The sequence below is a fragment of the Armigeres subalbatus genome, chromosome 2, assembly GCF_024139115.2.
Source record: "Armigeres subalbatus isolate Guangzhou_Male chromosome 2, GZ_Asu_2, whole genome shotgun sequence".
Classification (NCBI taxonomy): Eukaryota; Metazoa; Arthropoda; class Insecta; order Diptera; family Culicidae; genus Armigeres; species Armigeres subalbatus.
The window spans coordinates 258,105,966-258,127,758 of record NC_085140.1 but is presented as its reverse complement, the minus strand read 5'-3'; the positions used below and the strand labels follow the sequence as shown (position 1 = coordinate 258,127,758).

General features: G+C 41.1%; 1 protein-coding gene across 1 annotated transcript in view; it reads right to left on the bottom strand.

The window, feature by feature from the left end:
- Positions 1-21,793, bottom strand: part of LOC134212115 (insulin gene enhancer protein isl-1) — a 143,540-nt gene that overhangs the window by 17,745 nt on the left and 104,002 nt on the right. The window contains exons 2-4 of the mRNA XM_062689665.1: positions 7,160-7,349; positions 6,957-7,087; positions 6,668-6,883 (exon numbers count right to left, since the gene is read on the bottom strand). Coding sequence (XP_062545649.1) covers positions 6,668-6,883; positions 6,957-7,087; positions 7,160-7,349 — 537 coding nt within the window. The remainder of the gene's footprint in view (positions 1-6,667; positions 6,884-6,956; positions 7,088-7,159; positions 7,350-21,793) is intronic.

The following is a 21,793-nucleotide window of genomic DNA, read 5'->3' as shown; positions in this document are numbered from 1 at the left end:
CCGTCCATCTGCCGACGACATGGCCTGACCGAACGAACGTGTCCGTCTCCCCAATGAGCAACAATCGAGTCCGCGCACGACGAGAGCCCCCATTTCCATTTTTTCGTCCACGCCAATCTCGTTGGGTGGGTGTCGGGGCGCTGCTTTGTGCGGCTTCGGGAGGTTCGCAGCACCAGTTGGTATGCAAGCTGCGCGTGGTGCTGCACCCATTCTCCCCAAAATTTCCGAGTACGATTGCAACAACGGGAGGCTGTCGACGCGCCATACAGATAAGAGAATGGAGTTAGAAGAATAAACGAGTTTTCTATCCTTCGTCGTGGCACTGTGTCCAGATCTGCGTTGGTATGACCGAATAATGAATTGTCCTGGCGGGCGTCGTAACCGCGCATGCCAAATTCGGACTACCGTCACCTCCGATACTGTGTGCGACGTGAAGTGTAACAAACAATATGGCCATTTACATCCTTGGGCAAGGGTGGTGGCGACGACGCGACGTGGTAAGAAACTGTGGAGTAGGACGCTCGTCTAGGACAGGCCGTCGTGGCGGCAAGGCGAAGCAGCCGTAGTGCTGACCCAAACCTACGCGGTTAACTTATCATTTTCTTTTGTTTTCCGTTTACACAAGTTTTGTTATTCTATATCCGAGATAATGATGGCCTGTTCGGAGTGGGGTTTTATCTTTTTGGTCGAGTAGCATACCGACCGAGACCCGGTCTGCAGTTGAACAAGAGCTGAATGCTAAAGAAATTGCCGCGGAAAGAACGCTATACGTACGTACATATATGGGATTGGGGCCATCCGTGGCATGACGGCGCGCGGTGGCGGTCAGTTCAAGCAACACGAGGGGAAAAGCACAACCAAAAGCCAGCTGGTCCGACGTGTGTTGTGGAGGCAGACAACGAAACGATTCGACGGTCGGGACCGCACTCGCTATGTGCAATAAGGTCGGTGTTTTTGTTTTTGGCAGGTTTGCTTTCGCGGCAGAAATGTTTTGCTCTAATGGGATCTGGAGCAGTTGAGGCGCGGACTGGCTAATGATGAGAAGGGCAAAGGGGGGATACAGAGGCCAGGTCATACGCGTAATGGAGTAGTACTGCGGTAGTGGATGATATCTCAAGACAAGAGAAAGTGATGTGGTAGCGGCGATGTGCTCCCATCAATTCGGGAGATACCATTTGAGGTCAACGATTGAGACCCAAGTTATTTACTTCGCCACTATGGCATGCATTTTAGAATAAAAAAATTGAAACTAAATTAAAAGACAACATGGCATAAGCAAGCGTAAATGTACATGGAGGATGGACTTTACTGTTCTTTATTTAATTTAGCATCTGACGATAATTGAACACTCTTTGACCTCATCATACTATCAGTCCGAATTTTAGAATCTTGTAACTTTTCTTTACTAAACTACTACGCATTCATTATCCTAATCTTAATTAGACAAACCGCAATCATGTCTAAGAGCATCAGAGTATCAGTCCTTTCGGAGGGCTACAGATTCAAATTTGAGATTCAAAATCCGTCTCGAAAATTGGTCAAGAAGTATGGGCTAATAACTCAACCGTCTTCCAACAATTTCGGATTTTGGTATCAATCGATCGACAATTTTTTAAAGATTTTGCCCAACTATTAAAAACAAAGGTTTTAAGGTGCTAAACTATTGAAACAAAAAAAAAAAATCAAAAATCACTTTTCAAAATCGGTAAGCCAACCAATCCCTTATGACAATCACCAGCGCAGACATCAAAATCAACCTAAGAGCTGTGCTTTAATCCTTAGTTGAATCAAGTCTTCACGGATCACGAGACACGAGCACACAGCCTGCAGCACAAATCCAATCCAAATTCAATCCGATTGGAATCCAAATCGAAGTCAAATCCGAATCCAAATCCAATCCAAATCCAATCCAAATTCAATCCAAATGCAATCCAAATCCAATCCAAATCCAATCCGAATCCAATCCAAATCCAATCCAAATCCAATCCAAATCCAATCCAAATCAATCAAATCGAATCCAAATCAATCCAAATCCAATCCAAATCAATCCAAATCAATCAAACCAATCCAAATCAATCCAAACCAATCCAAACCAATCCAAATCCAATCCAAATCAATCCAAATCAATCCAAATCAATCCAAATCCAATCAAATCAATCCAAATCAATCCAAACCAATCCAAATCCAATCCAAACCAATCCAAACCAATCCAAATCAATCCAAATCCAATCAAACCAATCCAAATCCAATCCAAATCCAATCCAAACCAATCCAAATCAATCAAATCAATCCAAATCAATCAATCCAAATCAATCCAAATCAATCCAAATCCAATCCAAATCAATCCAAATCCAATCCAAACCAATCCAAACCAATCCAAACCAATCCAAACCAATCCAAACCAATCCAAACCAATCCAAACCAATCCAAACCAATCCAAACCAATCCAAACCAATCCAAACCAATCCAAACCAATCCAAATCCAATCCAAACCAATCCAAACCAATCCAAACCAATCCAAACCAATCCAAACCAATCCAAACCAATCCAAACCAATCCAAACCAATCCAAACCAATCCAAACCAATCAAACCAATCCAAACCAATCCAAACCAATCCAAACCAATCAAACCAATCCAAACCAATCCAAACCAATCCAAACCAATCCAAATCCAATCCAAACCAATCCAAATCCAACCAAACCAATCCAAACCAATCCAAACCAATCCAAACCAATCAAACCAATCCAAACCAATCCAAACCAATCCAAACCAATCCAAATCCAAATCCAAATCCAACCAAACCAATCCAAACCAATCCAAACCAATCCAAACCCAATCCAAACCAATCCAAACCAATCCATATCAAATCCAAACCAATCAAATCCAATCCAAACCAATCCAAATCCAATCAAAACCAATCCAAACCAATCAAACCAATCCAAACCAATCCAAACCAATCCAAACCAATCCAAATCAATTAAAATCCAATCAAATCAATCCAAATCAATCCAAATCCAATCCAAACCAATCCAATCCAATCCAAACCAATCCAAACCAATCAACACCAAACCAATCCAAACCAATCCAAACCAATCCAAACCAATCCAAATCAATCCAAATCCAACCAATCCAAACCAATCCAAACCAATCAAATCCAATCCAAACCAATCCAAACCAAACCAATCAAACCAATCCAAACCAATCCAAACCAATCAAATCAATCCAAATCCAACCAAACCAATCCAAATCCAATCCAAACCAACCAATCCAATCCAAACCAATCCAAACCAATCCAAATCAATCCAAATCCAATCCAAATCCAATCCAAACCAATCCAAACCAATCCAAATCCAATCCAAACCAATCCAAACCAATCCAAACCAATCCAAATCCAACCAAACCAATCAAACCAATCCAAATCAAACCAATCCAAATCCAATCCAAACCAATCCAAACCAATCAAACCAATCCAAACCAATCCAAACCAATCCAAACCAATCCAAACCAATCCAAATCCAATCCAAACCAATCCAAACCAATCCAAATCCAAATCAAACCAACCAAATCCAATCAAACCAATCCAAACCAATCAAATCCAATCCAAACCAATCCAAACCAATCCAATCCAAACCAATCCAAATCCAATCCAAACCAATCCAAACCAATCAAATCCAATCCAAATCCAATCCAAACCAATCCAAATCCAATCCAAACCAATCCAAACCAATCCAAACCAATCCAAACCAATCAAATCCAACCAATCCAATCCAATCAATCAAATCCAAATCCAATCAATCAAATCCAATCAATCAAACCAATCTAAACCAATCCAAACCAATCCAGATCCAATGCAAACCAATCCAAACCAATCCAAACCAATCCAAATCCAATCCAAACCAATCCAAACCAATCCAAACCAATCCAAACCAATCCAAACCAATCAATCCAAATCAATCCAAACCAATCCAAACCAATCCAAACCAATCCAAATCCAAACCAATCAAACCAATCCAAACCAATCCAAACCAATCAAATCCAACCAAATCAATCAAATCAAACCAATCCAAACCAATCCAAACCAATCCAAACCAATCAATCCAATCCAATCAATCAAACCAATCCAAACCAATCCAAACCAATCCAAACCAATCCAAATCCAATCCAAATCCAACCAAACCAATCCAAACCAACCAAACCAATCCAAACCAATCAAACCAATCCAAATCCAATCCAAACCAATCCAAACCAACCAAATCCAATCCAAACCAATCCAAACCAATCAAACCAATCAAACCAATCCAAACCAATCCAAACCAATCCAAACCAATCCAAACCAATCCAAATCCAATCAAAATCCAACCAAACCAATCCAAATCCAATCCAAACCAATCAAACCAATCCAAATCCAATCAAACCAATCCAAATCAACCAAATCAATCAAACCAATCCAAATCCAATCCAAATCCAACCAAATCCAATCAATCCAAACCAATCCAAATCAATCCAAACCAACCAAACCAATCCAAACCAACCAAATCCAATCCAAACCAATCAAACCAATCCAAACCAATCCAAACCAATCCAAACCAACCAAACCAATCCAAACCAATCCAAATCCAATCCAAATCCAATCCAAACCAATCCAAACCAATCAAATCCAATCCAAACCAATCCAAACCAATCAAACCAATCCAAACCAATCCAAATCCAATCAAATCCAATCCAAATCAATCCAAATCAATCCAAATCAATCCAAATCCAATCAAACCAATCAAACCAATCCAAACCAATCCAAATCCAATCCAAACCAATCAAATCCAATCAAATCAATCCAAATCCAATCCAATCCAAACCAATCCAATCCAAATCAATCAAACCAATCCAAACCAATCAAACCAATCCAAACCAATCCAAACCAATCAAACCAATCCAAATCCAATCCATATCAAACCAAATCAATCCAAATCCAATCCAAACCAATCCAAACCAATCAAATCCAATCAAAATCCAATCAAACCAATCAAATCCAAACCAATCCAAATCAATCCGAACCAATCCAAACCAATCCAAACCAATCCAAACCAATCCAAACCAATCCAAACCAATCCAAATCAATCCAAATCCAATCAAATCCAATCCAAATCCAATAAAAATCAATCCAAATCCAATCCAAACCAATCCAAACCAATCCAAATCAATCCAATCCAAATCAATCCAAATCCAATCCAAATCCAATCCAAATCAATCCAAACCAATCCAAACCAATCCAAATCAATCCAATCCAATCCAAATCCAATCAAATCAATCCAAATCAATCCAATTCCATTTTTTTAACTTAATGTAAAATTAAAAAAAAACACACAAATAAAGACATAAAAAGATCCATTTTCTATGAGCAAAAATATTTAATTTTTTGGGACGTTTTTTATTTTAGTTTCTTAAATATTTAAATGCAACAAAATCAACATATTTTTTTGTTTTTGATTTAAATATTTGCTTGGACGCCAACATTCCAAAATACGCTATCCGTTACACATAATTAGCGGATTGAGCACTTTATTGTTCCGGAAACAGATTTGCATGTTTCACAAACGATTGCTAAACAATCGTCGAACCTATTTTGATGACACACAAATTCCCTTTGGGACATTTTCCAATCGCCGAACAGAACATCATCCCTTATCAGCACGATCTGCCGTCAGCTAAGTTCGACCTAGCCACCCACTCATTACTCGAGCGAGCGGCAGTGCCGGCGGCGTACTGTGTAGTTGCGTCGTCGCGGTGATACCGCACCTCACCCAGCAAGGTTCCAATGATAAACTGGCGACGGGCCGGTTCGGCGTTCTTCCTCGTCCCAAAACGCGAATGTTCGAGTGTGATTTATGTCACACTCGAACCCATGAGGATGACGGCGACGGTACAATGCGTTCTCGTGTCTAGCTAGCTAGGTCTTTGGTATCTAAACATCCCAAAACACAGCGGCGACCACCGCCGCGTCGCCACCGCCCCATATATCGTCACGGGAGCGGGACCGCAGCGTAAACCCTTTTGATGTAGACGGCACTGCGTGCGAACACAATGTTCAACACCGACCGGTGACAAGGGTTCGGCGCGGATTGAAGTTGGATATCCACTAGTGAGTGACTAGAAGAAGGCATTTGCAGGCACACCTAGCCGGTATTGGTAGGGTAGGAGGCGTTCAAAGTGACATCGAACACACGAAGGACCGCAATTCTTGGGGCTCTACGTGAGACAAGGGGGAGACGTTTCGGCGACACGTTCGACAGATTTTGAAAGCGCTGCATTTGCAGGAAATTGTTCGGTTTGTAGATTTTTGGAGCAATTTTGTAGCGAAACTAGGTGAGATGTTTCTTAGAACACCATTCGTTGGTTGGCGGCATGTCAACAAAGATGGATCCGGGGCCTTTGGCGGCTTGTAGTACAAGCGGAAAAAATGATTACAATTTATTAATTATCAGGTCAAACAGGGTCTGATAAGCGGACAACACTGATTGCGGCACTTGTTGTTTGGTCTTGTTTAAGAAAGGCGGATGTCTCTATGGAGCGGCTGATGTTGTACGGATGTGATAGAACCAGAGTGGCACTTGGAGGAAGCGCCGACTCGCAACAATCGAACAAGTAATTGAGTAATAAGATCTAACTTACCCGACATCGAACCCAGCTCACTCGAGTGGTTGTTATTGCTTAAGCTAGTGTTGTTGTTGTTATTATTACTCGTACTATTCTGGTTGGTATTACTACTAATGTTGTTGTTATTTGGTTCTACACTCTGTATCAGACTGTTTTGGTTGGATTTCTCTAGGTGGTCGTGGTCCTCCTTGCAGTACAGCGCTCCTCCATCTCGTAACGCAAATTCGTCACCTACGGGGTCGATAAAAAGCATCACATTAGTCTATGATCGGACATTTGCATCCAGGAAAATGTCGATTCTTACCCGGTATCAGCTGCCTCGTGCAAGCGGAACATCGAAAGCATTCTATGTGGTAGATTTTCGTTTTGGCTCGCATCACGAAGTCGTTTTTACTAAAGGAGCTTCCGCATTTATCACATTTGGTACCAAATAACCTGTTTCGGCAGAAATTATGTTTTCTTAGATAACATCCATTCGAATCCAACGGCCAAGGTCAATCATCTTACCTAACATAATCTCGCTTACAGTACGTTTTGCCGTCCCTCACGAAGCAGGTACAGCTTTCATCTAGGAACTGTCGGCATTCTTGGCACTTGAGGCAGGCCGCGTGCCACTCGAGATCGGGCGCCACCCGCAGGATGTACTGGTCGTGGATTTGACCGCCGCAGCCGACGCACAGCGAGAGGCGTTCTTTTTCTGTGGAATGGAGAATAGGAAGTGACAATTAATCGACTATTAATCACTGATAGAAATTTAGAAATGAAATTGTTTATTGTTTAATTTGAAAGGATTGAAACTAATTTCTTTATGATTCGAATTCTCGTATTTTAGTTGAAATGCATTCAAACCGAATAATTATTCGATTCCCGTCATTGGTTCCGAAAGCTTCACAGGTGGTTGTTTGACGCCACTGGAGTTCAGCAGAATGAAGTGGACTGGAGCGCTTCTTGATAGATGCTCTCGAGATGGATGGATTTTAACGACCTAGAGTTCACTGTGGATTCGTCTTCCGCGATGACTATTAGGGAAAAGTGGGGTAAGATCGCCATATGGGGCAAGATGAGCACGTGCTCTATGGTCCAGGCTAGACAAAAATCGACCAAAGTAAAAATCAAAATGAAATAAACACAATTCAATAATCTTATTTTAATTGTTAAATAATGAAGATCATGCTCATATTACGCAAAATAATAACATTATTGCAACTCTTCCAAAGCACTTAGTACACTATAATATCCAAAACGCACGAAATAAGGTTTGGAATGCTATGGTTCAATCAATCACACTTTTCAATAGTCTCGATCAATAGTACGGTTATTTTCTAAGAATTTAGAACTAATATTGCGAATTTTACTGATTCAAAGGAATTAAAAAAAAATTAATCTTGCTAATCGATAAGAGGTAATTTGATCATATTTTCCCGGGGTAGTATCACCATGTTCAAAAGTTAACATAACCTAAAAATAAACCAAGCCAGTTGTCAAAAGTTTTGTTTACAAGTAGTTTGCAAAAAAGTGATCGAAATGGTGCGGAAATATAAAAGGGAAACTTGTTTGTGGCCATCAAAACGGTGCAGTCAGAAGGTTCATCTGTCAACAGAGCGGCAATGGATTATGCCGTTCCCCGCCAAACGTTGAGGAGATATTTGCAGATGTCGGAAAGTGATCAGCTATCGATTCAGAATTTGGGTCGATTCAACAACGTTTTCAATGAGCAACAGGAGAAGGAGCTTGTGGACCACATATTGAACATGGAGGAGTGTTTTTACGGTGTTACACCTCGCGATGTTCGCAGTCTGGCGTATCAGCTTGCTGCTCAAAACAAGATTAAGAAGCTAGCTGGCTTATACTGGTATTACGGATTCCGAGCGCGTCATCCAGAACTAGCATTGCGCTCTCCAGAAGCAATATCTGCAGCGCGAGCACAAGCTTTCAACAAGCCAGTCGTGATGGATTGCTTCAACAAACTGGGAAAAGTCTTAGTTTCCGGGAACTTCAGTCCCAGCCAAATATACAATGTGGACGAAACATCCGTTCTAACCGTAAGTAATAATTTAAGTGATTGAATTAAAAAACATCAATATTTAATTCTAGGTACAAACAAAACGTTCTGAGATGCTGACATTGAGAGGTCGCCGGCAAGTAGGATGTATTTCATCAGCAGAAATAGGTCTGTTGTCAACAGCTTGCCTGTGTATGTCTGCCGCAGGGCGCTTTGTGTTGAATATGTTAATTTTTCCTCGAATGAGAATGACGGAAAACCTCAAAAAGGGAGCTCCTACAGACACTTTCTTCAGTTGCAATGCTACCGGGTGGATGACGATTTAAGATTTCAATATATGGTTTGACCATTTCTTGAAATTTGCAAGGCCCACGTCGGATCATCCTCTGTTGTTGCTACTCGACGGCCATGTGTCCCAAACGAAAAATTTAAATTTTAATCGAAAAAGCAAGAGCAAGTAATGTGACAGTGATGAGTATCCCTCCTCATTGCAGTCACAAATTAAGGCCTCTCGATATAAGTTTCATGGGAGCTTTCAAACCCCATTTTTCTAAAGCCATTGAATCCTATTTGAAAGGAAATCCTGGAAAAGTGGTTACAAAAAACGAAATCAGCTCGTTGTTGGGAACCGCATCTATGCAAACAGCTACTGTTTCGGTAGCTTCGAATGGGTTTCGCAAAGCTGGAATAGTTCCGCATAACACATACATCTTTACCACCTGCAAACGTGACCGACGTCCCTATCGATATACCGGCTTGTGACGTTGATGTTGATCTGGTCCGCCCCACGATCTACCAAAGTACATTTCAGTGCAACAATGAACTCAAATTGGGGTCGATTAATGCTATCAAATCGGAATATGTTTCAGCTTCAACATAAGACCCTATGGAAGGCAGTAGCTTTTCAAATAAAATGGAAAAATCACAGCTACAGGTCCCATTTGTTGTTTCGCCGGAGATGATTTTACCGTTACCTAAAACAAAAATACGACAACCCGCTATGGAGAAGACAAAAGCAGAAGGCTACTGAGCCAACATCTGATTCATATCGCGAGGTTCTTAAGGCTTAAGGCTAACAAGGATATTCAGCAGGTAGAAAAAAAAATGAAGAAACGATTGTGCTCAAATTTGGCCTAAACATTCTCTGCATATGAAAGAATATTGTGGCCAAATTTCATAAAATTTGGTCGACAAAAACCCCCCTGACAATAATAGAACAAAACCTGCCAAAGCCGTTTTTTCCCCTACATACCGAAATCTCTAAGAAGCGAATATTCCGACGTCTGTGATTGTTGTTTCACTAAGTCCAACAACGGAGAAGACTGGACCAAATGTATTTCTCTAGTATTGCATTAATTCCATAAATAACATGTATAAATTAATAAACATTTGAACATGTTTTTCCCAATGGTACGATACATATGACTGGATGAACATTGATAGAAATGAAGAACTTTTACAGTTATAAACAAACTGTAGTTTGACAGATTGATTTGGTAAACCAGAATCCAATAATGATTCATATTCAACAATGAGATTATTTATGTTATGCACTGAGTGGGCCAACTATCAAATCAAGTATAACAAAGTAGCCGGTGGATGATTAAAGGTCAGCAGTTGGAGACTCAATTTGGGAAAAGAAGAAAAAAACTTGCTTAAACAGGCTTTCAACTGTAATATTAAAGGAATGAAGGGTCAGATAATGTTTGTCAAAATGTGATGTTGTTGATGTTGATGCCCAGGGAAGTGAAGAAAATTTCCTACACCGGATCGGGAAACGAACCTAGTCACCTTCAGCATGGCTTTGTTTTGTAACCGCGCATCTTACCGCACGGTTAAGGAAGACACCAAGCTGAACCGAAGCTGTAATGAGAAATAGTTCAGAGTTCAGACATAATTCAACACAGCGCTGAATTGAATCATCGAAGTGATGTTAGTTCAACAGGAGAATGTTTGTTGGGATTCAGCCAAACAACATTTTCGGTCGTATGACTCTTTCGGCCAAATGACCCTTATTGCCAAACGGCCTTTCTGGTCAAATGGTCAAACGACATTTTGGGTCATACGACCCGCTCGGCTAAACGACTTTTTTCGAGCCGGTGACAAGCGCGGTGTCATCATCATCAATAGACATAGACCGCTGTCATCATTGAAACGCAGTATGAAAAAATTATAGCCCGGGACATCCTGGCTACGATCTGGCGATGGGCTAAACAATAGGATGTCAATAGGCTGCTTTTTGCCGTTTGATCTGTTCGGCTAAATGATTCCTCTGATAAACAGCATTTTCGGCCAAATGGCATATTCCGCCAAACGACTTTTTCGGTCAAACATTTTTTTCGTCCAAATGATCGGTTTGTGCAATGTGAAACTCGTTGTTTGTTGGCCATCAGGGGTATATCCGTAGATATTCCATCCTAGCCGAGTTTTACTAGCTATAGGTTCAGTCAGGTAACCTTCCCGTAGGATCAGAGCTGCTATCAGCCTGGGATTGTTGAACCCGATTCAAACTGTTGTTTATGCAGTGTCCAAATTAGATCGATCAGCCCCCGTAGTAGAATTGGACTGCATTAGTGCGCCACGTGTCTCGTTGCTTCAATATGGTCACACAGTTTCTGGATCTGCGAAAAGTGTCTCGAACCAGTCTGCCTCTAGGATCTTGAGCTGTGTTCAGATACGTTTCGAAAATTCTTTGCAGTTGTCACCTGTTTAGTGTGCTGTGTATAGAGGTGTGCGCCGGTCTGAAAATTGGCGGCGGCGGCGTTTGTCAGAATTTTGGTCGGCGGCGTCTTCTCGTAAAGATTTATTTCTGGCTTTTTTTCGTGACATCAACGGGAGAATCTTTTGAACTTCGCCGGAAAAATATGATGAATCCTGAAAACTCTATTAGCTTTTGTTATTTATGAGGTTTCATCACCGCGAGAAACTTATTGATTGATTTTCATTGGCTTTTATCGGTGAGATCGAACTACCTAAGCTCAAAACGGCAGGGAGCATTTTTTACAAAGCATGATGAAACACAGAATTGAAAGAAATTCTTCGGTATTTCCACGGAAGTTTCATAAAACAAAATGAATTACAACAGTAAGTGGTTCTCAATTTCCAAACCGAAATTCATCGGAATTTTTGTTTTGAATTTCTACGTATTTTTTTGAATTTTCTCAGAAAACTGTTCGACATTTTAACAAAACTTTTTTCGGAATTTAACAGGAATTTCTTTGGATATGTACATGAAATTATTTGTGTTGTCCATAAGAAATTCTTCTGAAATTAAATGGGAAGGGTCGTTTGACTGAAAAGCATTCTGCAGAGAGTTTGACTGAAAAGCATTCTGCAGAGAGTTATTTGAAAGTATAATACGTTAGCCGAAAGTCAGTTAGGGCGAAACGGAAAACGAGCTGGTCAAAAACTTTATTTGGCCTAAGCGACATACGACCGAACTGGTAGTTGATCGAACAGGTCATAAGGCCGAAAATGTCGTTTGGCCGAAATTGTACTTTGACAAAAGGGCCTGTTCGCATATGCGAGAAGCGACATCTATTCATGAAGTATATCATCGCACATCACTAGCTGTTCCCTCGTTCATCGATTACCGATTCAGTCATGTATGCGGCAACTTGCGTTCTTTGACATTCGTCTTCGTCAACCATAGCAAAGTGACAGCTATAAAAGGAACCTCTGCAGCATGGACTTGGGTCTTTTATCGTCATCGAATCAACCAACAGGTGGAGTTGAAATCACCATAAAAAAGGCGTTGCAACAGAAAAATTTGGACAGCAAGTGTAGAATTTGAATTAGCAGTTAAAGTAGCATTTGTAGTTATTAAATATTTGTAGTTATTAAATGAAAAGTGGATTAAAGTTATTGGATTAGTTGTGTAATAAAGTGTTGAAATACAGTTAGAACAATAGAATCTTACCTACTAGTAATTTACCTACAGTGATTTAAGTTGGGAGAAGTAAAGAATTCCGAAATAATTCTAGTTCTCATCCGCTGTGTTAATCGACAGGGCCAAATATGCCAAATATCGATAACTGAAAGGGTAATATGGTAAAAAATATCCACCCGTTTGGCCAAATGACATTTTCGGAAAAAATACTTTTTTGGCTAAACGTCTTTTTTGGAAAACAACGTTTTCGGCTATGGTTTGTGCGGCCATATGACATATTTTGCCAACATCTTTCGGCCTTGTGGCTTTCAGCTAAATACCCCCAGTCGTCGTTTGGCCGAAAGTCATTCGGCGAAAAACAATTTGTCTGAATGCCACTTGGTCGAAACATAAGTTAAACCGAAAGTCATCTAGCCAAATACAATTAGGCCGGATTGTACGGTTGTCTAAAGCGGCTATGAGATCGAACATGATTTGACCGAAAATGTCATTTGGCCGAAAACGTGGAACAACCGAAAGGGACATTCGGCCGAACTGGTCATTTGTCCGAAAAGTCAACTAGTTCGGCCAAACGGCATTTTCTGCCATATGATCTATTTGGTTAAACGCCTTTTTATTGGCAAAATGTACAATTCACCGAACGACACTTTCTTCCAAGATAGCTAATTAGCTTGGTCATTAAATAACAATAAAATTTACGCTGGAGAATATCTCGGGACAAATAGGTAACGAACACTGGGGAAACTCGGTTAAATATCTGGTGTAAACCGCCTAAAGCTCCTTTTCCATCGTAACTAAACCTGTGAATCAACCCTGTCTTGTACGACATCAGTGATGATTAATGCTCTGATGACATCCGTTCTCACTCGCAAAGTGTCATTATGCGACAGCTTGGAAACCGGAAAAGGACACTCCAGGGCAGCCTGCGAAGTGCAAACAAAAGAAGCGATGCTGAACAGATTCCAAGTGTTCCACATCGTTGTTGTAGTGTGGGCTCCAGACGGCTGAATGGGATGCAGTAAAGAGCAATATAGCGATTTTAAGTAATATAAGGCACACTGGGGGAAGTGGAAAAAGGGGGTAAGTGTAAAAATCGACTCGAAAAATTGGAATTGTACATACTTTACAGTTTTTACCACACCATAACATTGTGCAAGAATATACTTTGATGCCCACACTAATACTATATCAAAATTTGTATAATACATACACTATCACGGTTAACGCTTGAACTGTCATTTTAGGTTTCGCGAGAAGTTGATTTTTCCATTCATAAAATCACATTTTAATTTGCACCAATTGTCCCTTTTTCAAGTGAATTTATATTTCAGGTGACTATTACAATACAATTAAGCTAATCCCATTCAATTTGTAGTGGTTATTACCATGAAAGCAAATAATTCAAAGATTTTACACTTACCCCTGGTATCAAACACTGCGGGGGAAGTGGAAAATGTTCTGATCACGCAATATTTTGCTTCAAACCAGGGTTTATTTGGATAGCTGTGAATCGTAATATGTTCCTTCGTTGTTATCATTGTGATTTCAGTGGTAATTGGACGCCTGATCAGTGGCAGTGGTAAAAACGCCTGATCAATCCACCTATCGGTATTAATGCCTTTCACATGTTTTACATATGAAAAAAATCTATGAAAATGAAGAAATAGCACTGGTAGGTGAATATATTCCATAATGCACATTCATTTATATTTTTAGCAAGCTTTGCAGTTGAATGCAATTTTTGTGGGAACAATTTGGTTAATGACAAGTGCTTAAAAATAGGAGATAATTTAGTACGTGTTTTGCGCACACACATACATACAAACACGCACACACAGATATCATCTCACACATCAGACATTGGGGGCAGCAGGGACAGCAGGAACAGCATGATGTCCAAGGGCTTGACGACCCTCCCCAGCTGTCTGCGAGTCAGGGAGAACTGCCTAGGGCGTGGTGGGATTTAGCAGTGGGCTCTGCTAAAATCCCTCCCAAAACCACAAGTGCCCGTAAGCGGACTCTATCAAAGCGACTGTGTGCCGCTTCAAAGCACAAGCCCAGGGAGGGAGTGCCAACTGGCATGTGGAGTGTCCCTACTTCGGTAGGGTAGTGCGTGAGCTGCTTCGGCAGGGAGTGAGTGATCTGTTTGTGCTGAGGCAGGAGTGTCATAGCGAGTCGCCGCCGCTATGGCCACCTCGAAGCGCAGCAGAAGTCTGAGTATGGACTGCACATGCTAAGGTAAGAGTGTCGTAGCGTAGTATCGTTGATTAGTCCCCACATACCGCTATCGACACCTCGAGGCATGGCAGTGGAGTGTTAGAATAAGTTGTGGAGTGTACCTACTTCGGTAGGGTAGCGCGTGAGCTGCTTCGGCAGGGAGTGAGTGATCTGGTTGTGCTGAGGCAGGAGTGTCATAGCGTGTCTCCGCCGCTATTGTCCCCTCAAAGCGCAGCAGAAGTCTGAGTATGGACTGCACATGCTGAGGCAGGAGTCGAGGTATCCCATCGACACCTCGAGGCATTGCAGTGGAGTGTTAGAGTGAGCACCCGAAACAGGGTCACATGGAGCGAATGGTCTTTGGAGAAGCTGCTTCGGCGGCAGGGTAGCAGTGGGTTGTACCCACACACCTACAGTTGTGCACATGTGGTGCATGGGGAGTGTCCCTGCTTCGGCAGGGTAGCGTATGGTCTGCTTCGGCAGTGGTGTGATTGATCTGCTCGTGCTGAGGCAGAGTGTCGTAGCGCAATATCTGTAGGCCCAGGCAGTTACCGCTATTGACACCTCGAGGCATGGCAGCGGAGCGTCCGGGAGAGCATCCAAGTAAGACTCAAATGGAGTGAATGGGGTGCGAGCACCCAAGTCAGTCTCGCGTGGGACGAGTGCCTGTGTGAGCGATAATGAGTGAGTACGCTTAGTACTGCCGTCCCCCCAGAAGTAGTACTGCGAGGTAGTTCCTGGGGGAAACGATGGTGGAGCCCAAGGGAGTTTAGTCGGTATTACCGGTATGGTCGAGTCCGACACTCCAGTACACTTCCGTGTGGTAGTTTGGCAACTACAATGCACGTGTACTGGGTTAGTGTGTAAATGCATTCTCCTTTAAAAAAAAAAAAAAAAAAAAAGACATCATCTCAATTCGTTCAACTAAGTTGATTAGTTTATAAAACTGTAAGCCTCATTTTTCCTATAAAAAGTTCATCTTTGGGGCGAATATATAGATTTTACGTACACTTGATGTTCGAGAAGGCAAAGAAGGCCAGCCCTCCGCTAGCTATTACGAGAATACCTTGGGACCTATTCCGTTAAGCCAATGAAATTATTCAACAAAAGATACTCAGAGCCAGGGTTCTTATATCAGGGTTCACTCACTTTGACAGTAGATGGGAGAGACTAGCGCGGGGGTGAAAAATTCATTTTCAGTGCAAAACATAAACAAACTCGGTGGCTGCCCCATATAAAAATCCAAGATGGCTGAATCGTGCAATTGGCATACTGCTACACCTGTTTGTATTCACCTTGCTCAGAGCAATAACCGTTTTGATTTTTGTTATATGTAACTACTCATCACAATTTAAGGTCAAGGTAACATGGGTTTTCCACTTACCCCATCCCACTGGGTTAAGTGGAAAAACAACTCCTAATTTTTAAATCTTTTTCCATCAATTTCAAGCAACTAAAATGGTAATAATTACTACACAGTTGATGCAAAATTGAATGTTCTTGATAGCCCTTTTTGATTGGATGCATTTTGATCATTTAAATTGGTTTTACACTAATTCGAACATGCACTATCGATTTTTCCTTTTCCACTTCCCCCAGTGTACCTTACATCGGAGAATGTTTTCGCGATTCTAAACACAACTACAAGAGCTCCTTTGAAGCCTTATCAGTGACGTATGCGATGTGCTGCTTGTAAGTCGGTTGTGAATACAAGATTACCCCGAGCAAGATGAATACACCACTAGGTGTTCACATCTGCTAAATTCACGATTCAGCCATCTTGGATTTTAGTATGGGATAGAGGGCCGGGTTGATTTCGTTTTGCACTGAAAATGAATTTCCCCCCTCCTCCTTCTTCCCACAAACTTGGCAGATTAGAGCACCTAGTACCAGAGCATAAAATATTCATCTTCATGGAGCAATTTCAGTCCGAATTTTGACAAACACCGCATGATTGTTTGAGTTGAAAAGATTTTGTTGAGGTTTCTGGAATTTCGAAATGTCGGATGACATTTTTTGGTCGGCAGAAGCACATTTTATCAATAAAATTCACATATAATAAGACGTAAAACTGAACACAACATTTACGGTTCTTACAAACAAGAAAACACAGTATGAAAATTATAAAATCTTGTTTATTGGAAGGATTTGGGCTCTATGCGGGCCCTTTTATATGACCTAGCGAAAATATTCTTCTTCTCTGGTTTTCATCAGAATGTCAAGGTTGTTCATTGTCGTCAAATTTGCGATGAAATGTGCATATCAACCTTTTTTAATTTTGTTAGCAGATCTCCAACTGACGATTTTCTGATCTATAATACATTCGAAATGTAGACGGAACTGTTTGAACATTAAGCATAAACTACAATGTTTTCAAAGCAAAGCTTCAAAGCATTCTCAACTACCTGTAATGTGAACCGATATTCTGAAAACATATGTTTGTTAGAACCAATGATAATTAGGTAGTACGCCCCCATAATAGACGAATTTAATTCTCAGTGTTTCGTTAAACCGCAAGGTAACAGAGCTGCTTGACCTCTTCATTTGAATTTTTACTTGCGGTGTAGTGAGACAGAGGCTTCTATATCCGAGAAAAATCAATGCTTGAAATGTAAAACCTCATCCCCAAAATGTCTCTACACGCTACGCAACAAACGAATTCTCACCGGATCGAAATTCCACACCACCATTATCACAAGAATCAGCATAATCCTCCCTTCTGCTAACAGAAGTAGTAAGTCTGGACCAAGTCCACCACCGACGATCGGCTTAGAGGCAAAGGTGCAGACACAGTCTTTCCACTGGTGTACCGAACCGGGTCTCTATTCCCAGTGTGCACATTTTCCTCTACTATGCACTACCCACCCACCCACATACTATTCAATTTGATAACCGTTCGCCCTCACAAACACCCAGAACCCAAGCTCCATGCCTCCGTGTGCCCCTCTTAGTCCCTGATGGCGCGCCGATTGGTAGGTAGTAGTAAAGAGCCTACGACATCCACTGAGCTGACGAACCAACACAGCAGCGTCGGCGTCGCAGCTGTTTGCCGAACCGTACACCAAAGCCCCATCGGATGCCCCAGCAGCGTATCATACCGCAGGAAGGTACTACACAGTGAACATGGGAAGGTGTTCTACGGCGACAAACGACCACGCGGACGAAGGTAACGACACAACGGAGACGGCTACGATGACGCCAAAACGCGCAACAAGAACCTCTCGGGGGGCTGCTGCCAGCAACTACCACACTGACTGCAACGCGCATGCAAAAGTATATGTGTCGAACACCCCTGGAGCAACTGTGGGGGGAGTTGCGGAGAAGCACGTCGTCGGTGTCTCGAATGGTGCCCCGTAGGAGCGCAACAGAGACGGAGAATCGACTTGGTCGACTTTTGCTGGGCCAACAGCAGCAGCAGCAGCAACAACAGAACGGAGCAGGGCGCGCTCGCATTTATGGCCTCGCTTTCTGCACCGTTTACGCGATGTGATGTGTTTGCGTGGCGGGCGGCGCGGCTGGGGCAAGCGAACAGGGAACGAAGAACACGCTCTGACTCCGCCTCTATAAATTATTCATGTCGTTTTAAGATTGCTTGGGATACTTATACTTCTTTTCATAAATTCTGCGTATTTTCTCGCTTTTGCGGCCCGCGGAACTTTGCTTCAAGTTTTGGAATTAATTGTTTGGCTTGAATAAATTAGGCGAGAAGCGCAGTTCGGAATTTCCCTTTTATACATACGAAGCTCGTTGAGTTTATCATCTACGATGTCGGTGGAGGAATAAATTCAAATGGTACTCAATAAGGGTACGCGATACGTAGTTGTTCGATTCACAAATCATCATTAACTATGGGCTATGCCAAACGGAAACTATTGCGCAAGAAAATTGATGGAGAAGCATGGTCTTCCAAGCGATACACCGATTAATAAACTGTTGGTTTGTTGGTTTTTATGCGGAAGACACGTACCGCGCAAAAAGAAACGCATAAATCCCGAGAACCGCGTAAAAACCGAAATCTTCATTAAAAACCGCGTTAGAATCGACTTCATCGAAAATCTTGATTTCCAATCATTTTGAAAAATTGTACATATAGCTCGGTTTTCATAAATTCCAAAATCCGACCCCAGTGCTATGACAAAAAATAAAGGAAAAATCGAGAGATAAAAAGATGAATGAAATCGAAAATATAGAATAGTCGACGCAGAGTTTAAACTACAAATAATGTTTGAAACTGTTCATGAAATGAAGAAGGAGTGATCTGTGGAATATGTTATGGGCTCGATTTTGCTTTAACCTTCCGGGACTCACGCGGTCTTGGATTACTCACACAGTCCCGCCGCTTGAGAACAGCAAGTGTGCTTTTTTCCAAGGTATTGTACTTTATACAACGGTGCGAGTCCTGGGAGGTTAAAACATATTTCCATACATATGTTTTAACACTATGTTTCATAAAGCATATTGATTTAATCTTTCGACTTTTGTGGTAGTGGAAGAGCGTTAGAAAAAGTAGATTTTCATCACTCGGAACTGTACACAGCGGCCCTTATATGAAAATGAGCGTATTCTGCTAAGGAATTTAGGATAGATATTTTTCCAGGGTTTAATGAAGTTTAGGCTTAAATTCACTATTACTCCTTCTTTTTGATACGTTACTCCTGATCCTACGTTCTAATACGAACAAATTATTGCAAAAGGGTATCCCAATTGGCATCACTTATATTGGTTTGACAACTTGTGGCGTAAGAGAAATATTTGCCGTAACCCTATAAAAGATAAGTATAGCATTTTATTTTTCTAAAGACATTAGTTTCAAATCTTTTGGGAAAAATAAGACTAGACATAATTTCTTTTAATTGTAATTTTTCGCTGTTCGTATTATGTCTTTTATACAAACACTATTTTAGCGATTTTTAATATAATTAAGAAGTAGTCAAGTAGAAGACGAAATACATATGAAAATAATAAAATAGATAAATTTTAACGAAGAGAGAATAATATAATGATTATATGATGGATTTAAATTCAATTAAAATAAAAACTGTATGATGTATTATGAAAAAGCTTTCTGTATTACAATCAGATTTAGTCCGGGAGTTAGAAGATGTTTGCTCTACTGCAGCTTCAGTGACCTATTTCAGACTAATTGGTTTCTCGCGACCAGTCTGCGGCAACTTTCACTTACAATAGCATGTTTCTGCTATACCATTATCAATTAGATTTAATAATTTCGAATTAGGGATCATATTAATCACTCGTTCAATCTCTTCTCCCGTATTCTACAGAACAGAACCAATTTAAAACATTTCGAAAAAATTATTACGGCCAACACTATCAAACAGTCGCGTACTTTGTAGTATCTTCAGCTTCAATTCTAAAGAGACCTGAAACTTTAAAGCGGAAAAATCTTGGTTCCTGGTGGCGTTACATCAGTCAACCAAAAAAAAAGTCAGCCGAAACTAAAAATGGAAATACGTTGTCAAAAAACACAACACAACCAACCGGGTGCAAAACTTCGATTGGATTCAACTCAAATAAAAACAGAATCAAAAATAAGTTATACACTTCTTCTTCTTCTTCTTCGTTGGCATTACATCCCCCACTGGGACATTGCCGCCTCGCAGCTTAGTGTTCATTAAGCACTTCCACAGTTATTAACTGCGAGGTTTCTAAGCCAGGTTACCATTTCTGCATTCGTATATCATGAGGCTAACACGATGATACTTTTATGCCCAGGGAAGTCGAGACAATTTTCAATCCGAAAATTGCCTAGACCGGCACCGGGAATCGAACCCAGCCACCCTCAGCATGGTCTTGCTTTGTAGCCGCACGTCTTACACATTTATACACATTTTTTAATAAAAAAAAACTAAATAAATGTAAAAGTGGCAATATGTATAATTGATGTTTTTTTGACTAGGTTTAAAAAAAATATGAAGGACAACTGCTTTTAGCCGGAACGGATCCGGTTTATAAAATTGATTGCCTTTTAAATGAAATTCGGATCACTTGGTCCTGGTGTCCTTCCTGTGTCTGGCAGATCAACGAACTTTTGGTGTTCCCCGATCTTATTGACCAAGTAGCGAGGTTAACCCCAAACGCTATGATACCAAAACGCTATGCCAAATTATCCGTCATGACATTTCCATTGGGTTTAGGGTGGTCTAACCGGTAGAACCGAAACCGGTAATGAAATAATACAAGCCCTCGAACCTATTCAAGCTGCTGTGGAGCTGCTCTGCTGTGAGTTCTGCACTTTATATGAAGCCGACGTGGCGCTCCAATTTATGTTGAAAAAATTATCAAATTAATCCAAAGAAATTTCCGTCACTTATTCTATGCTTTGAAGGAATAAATCCAAGAGAGCCGATTAGAATACGCCGATCTTTTTGCTTTTTTGAAAAATTCTGCCGTGAAGCAATTGATCAGAAACGATTTCGTCATTTTCTTCAAGACATCCAGAGCAAGCGGACGGGATCTTGAAGCGTCTAATCATTTCTGATGCGATCGTTGAAACTGAGACATCGGTACGAAGAAGATGGATAATTTTTCTGGTTCAACGGTTAAAAACAACTTGTGAAGAGACTGTAAATAGCAGAGCAAAACACTGTCGTTGCTGGTGGTAGCTACGTTGACGCGTAACTACTACGGATTCTTGAATGCAATCCGTAAGGAATTCTCCTACTATGAATCTGAAGGGATTAAAGGCAAGTACTTGACACTGATTTTCGACGGTCTTGGAACCATTTGTCCAACTTTTGTTGAACCAGAGAGGGAATTTTCAGTAGTTGGCAACATTGCCAACAAAATCCAACGCGGATTGGGAGATTACTCGCTTAGTATGTATTGTCCACTTGAGTTTCGCTTTGCCAAGCTTAACGAGCAATGATTTTAACATTTGAAGATTGTCAACAAATGTTGTTTTTCATCAAAAAGTCCAAAATAAAAGTTTTTCTTTTAATTCCTGAAATTTTCACAAGAATCGGTATTCTACCGGTATTACCGGTATTGACTCCACCAAATACCGAATACCGGT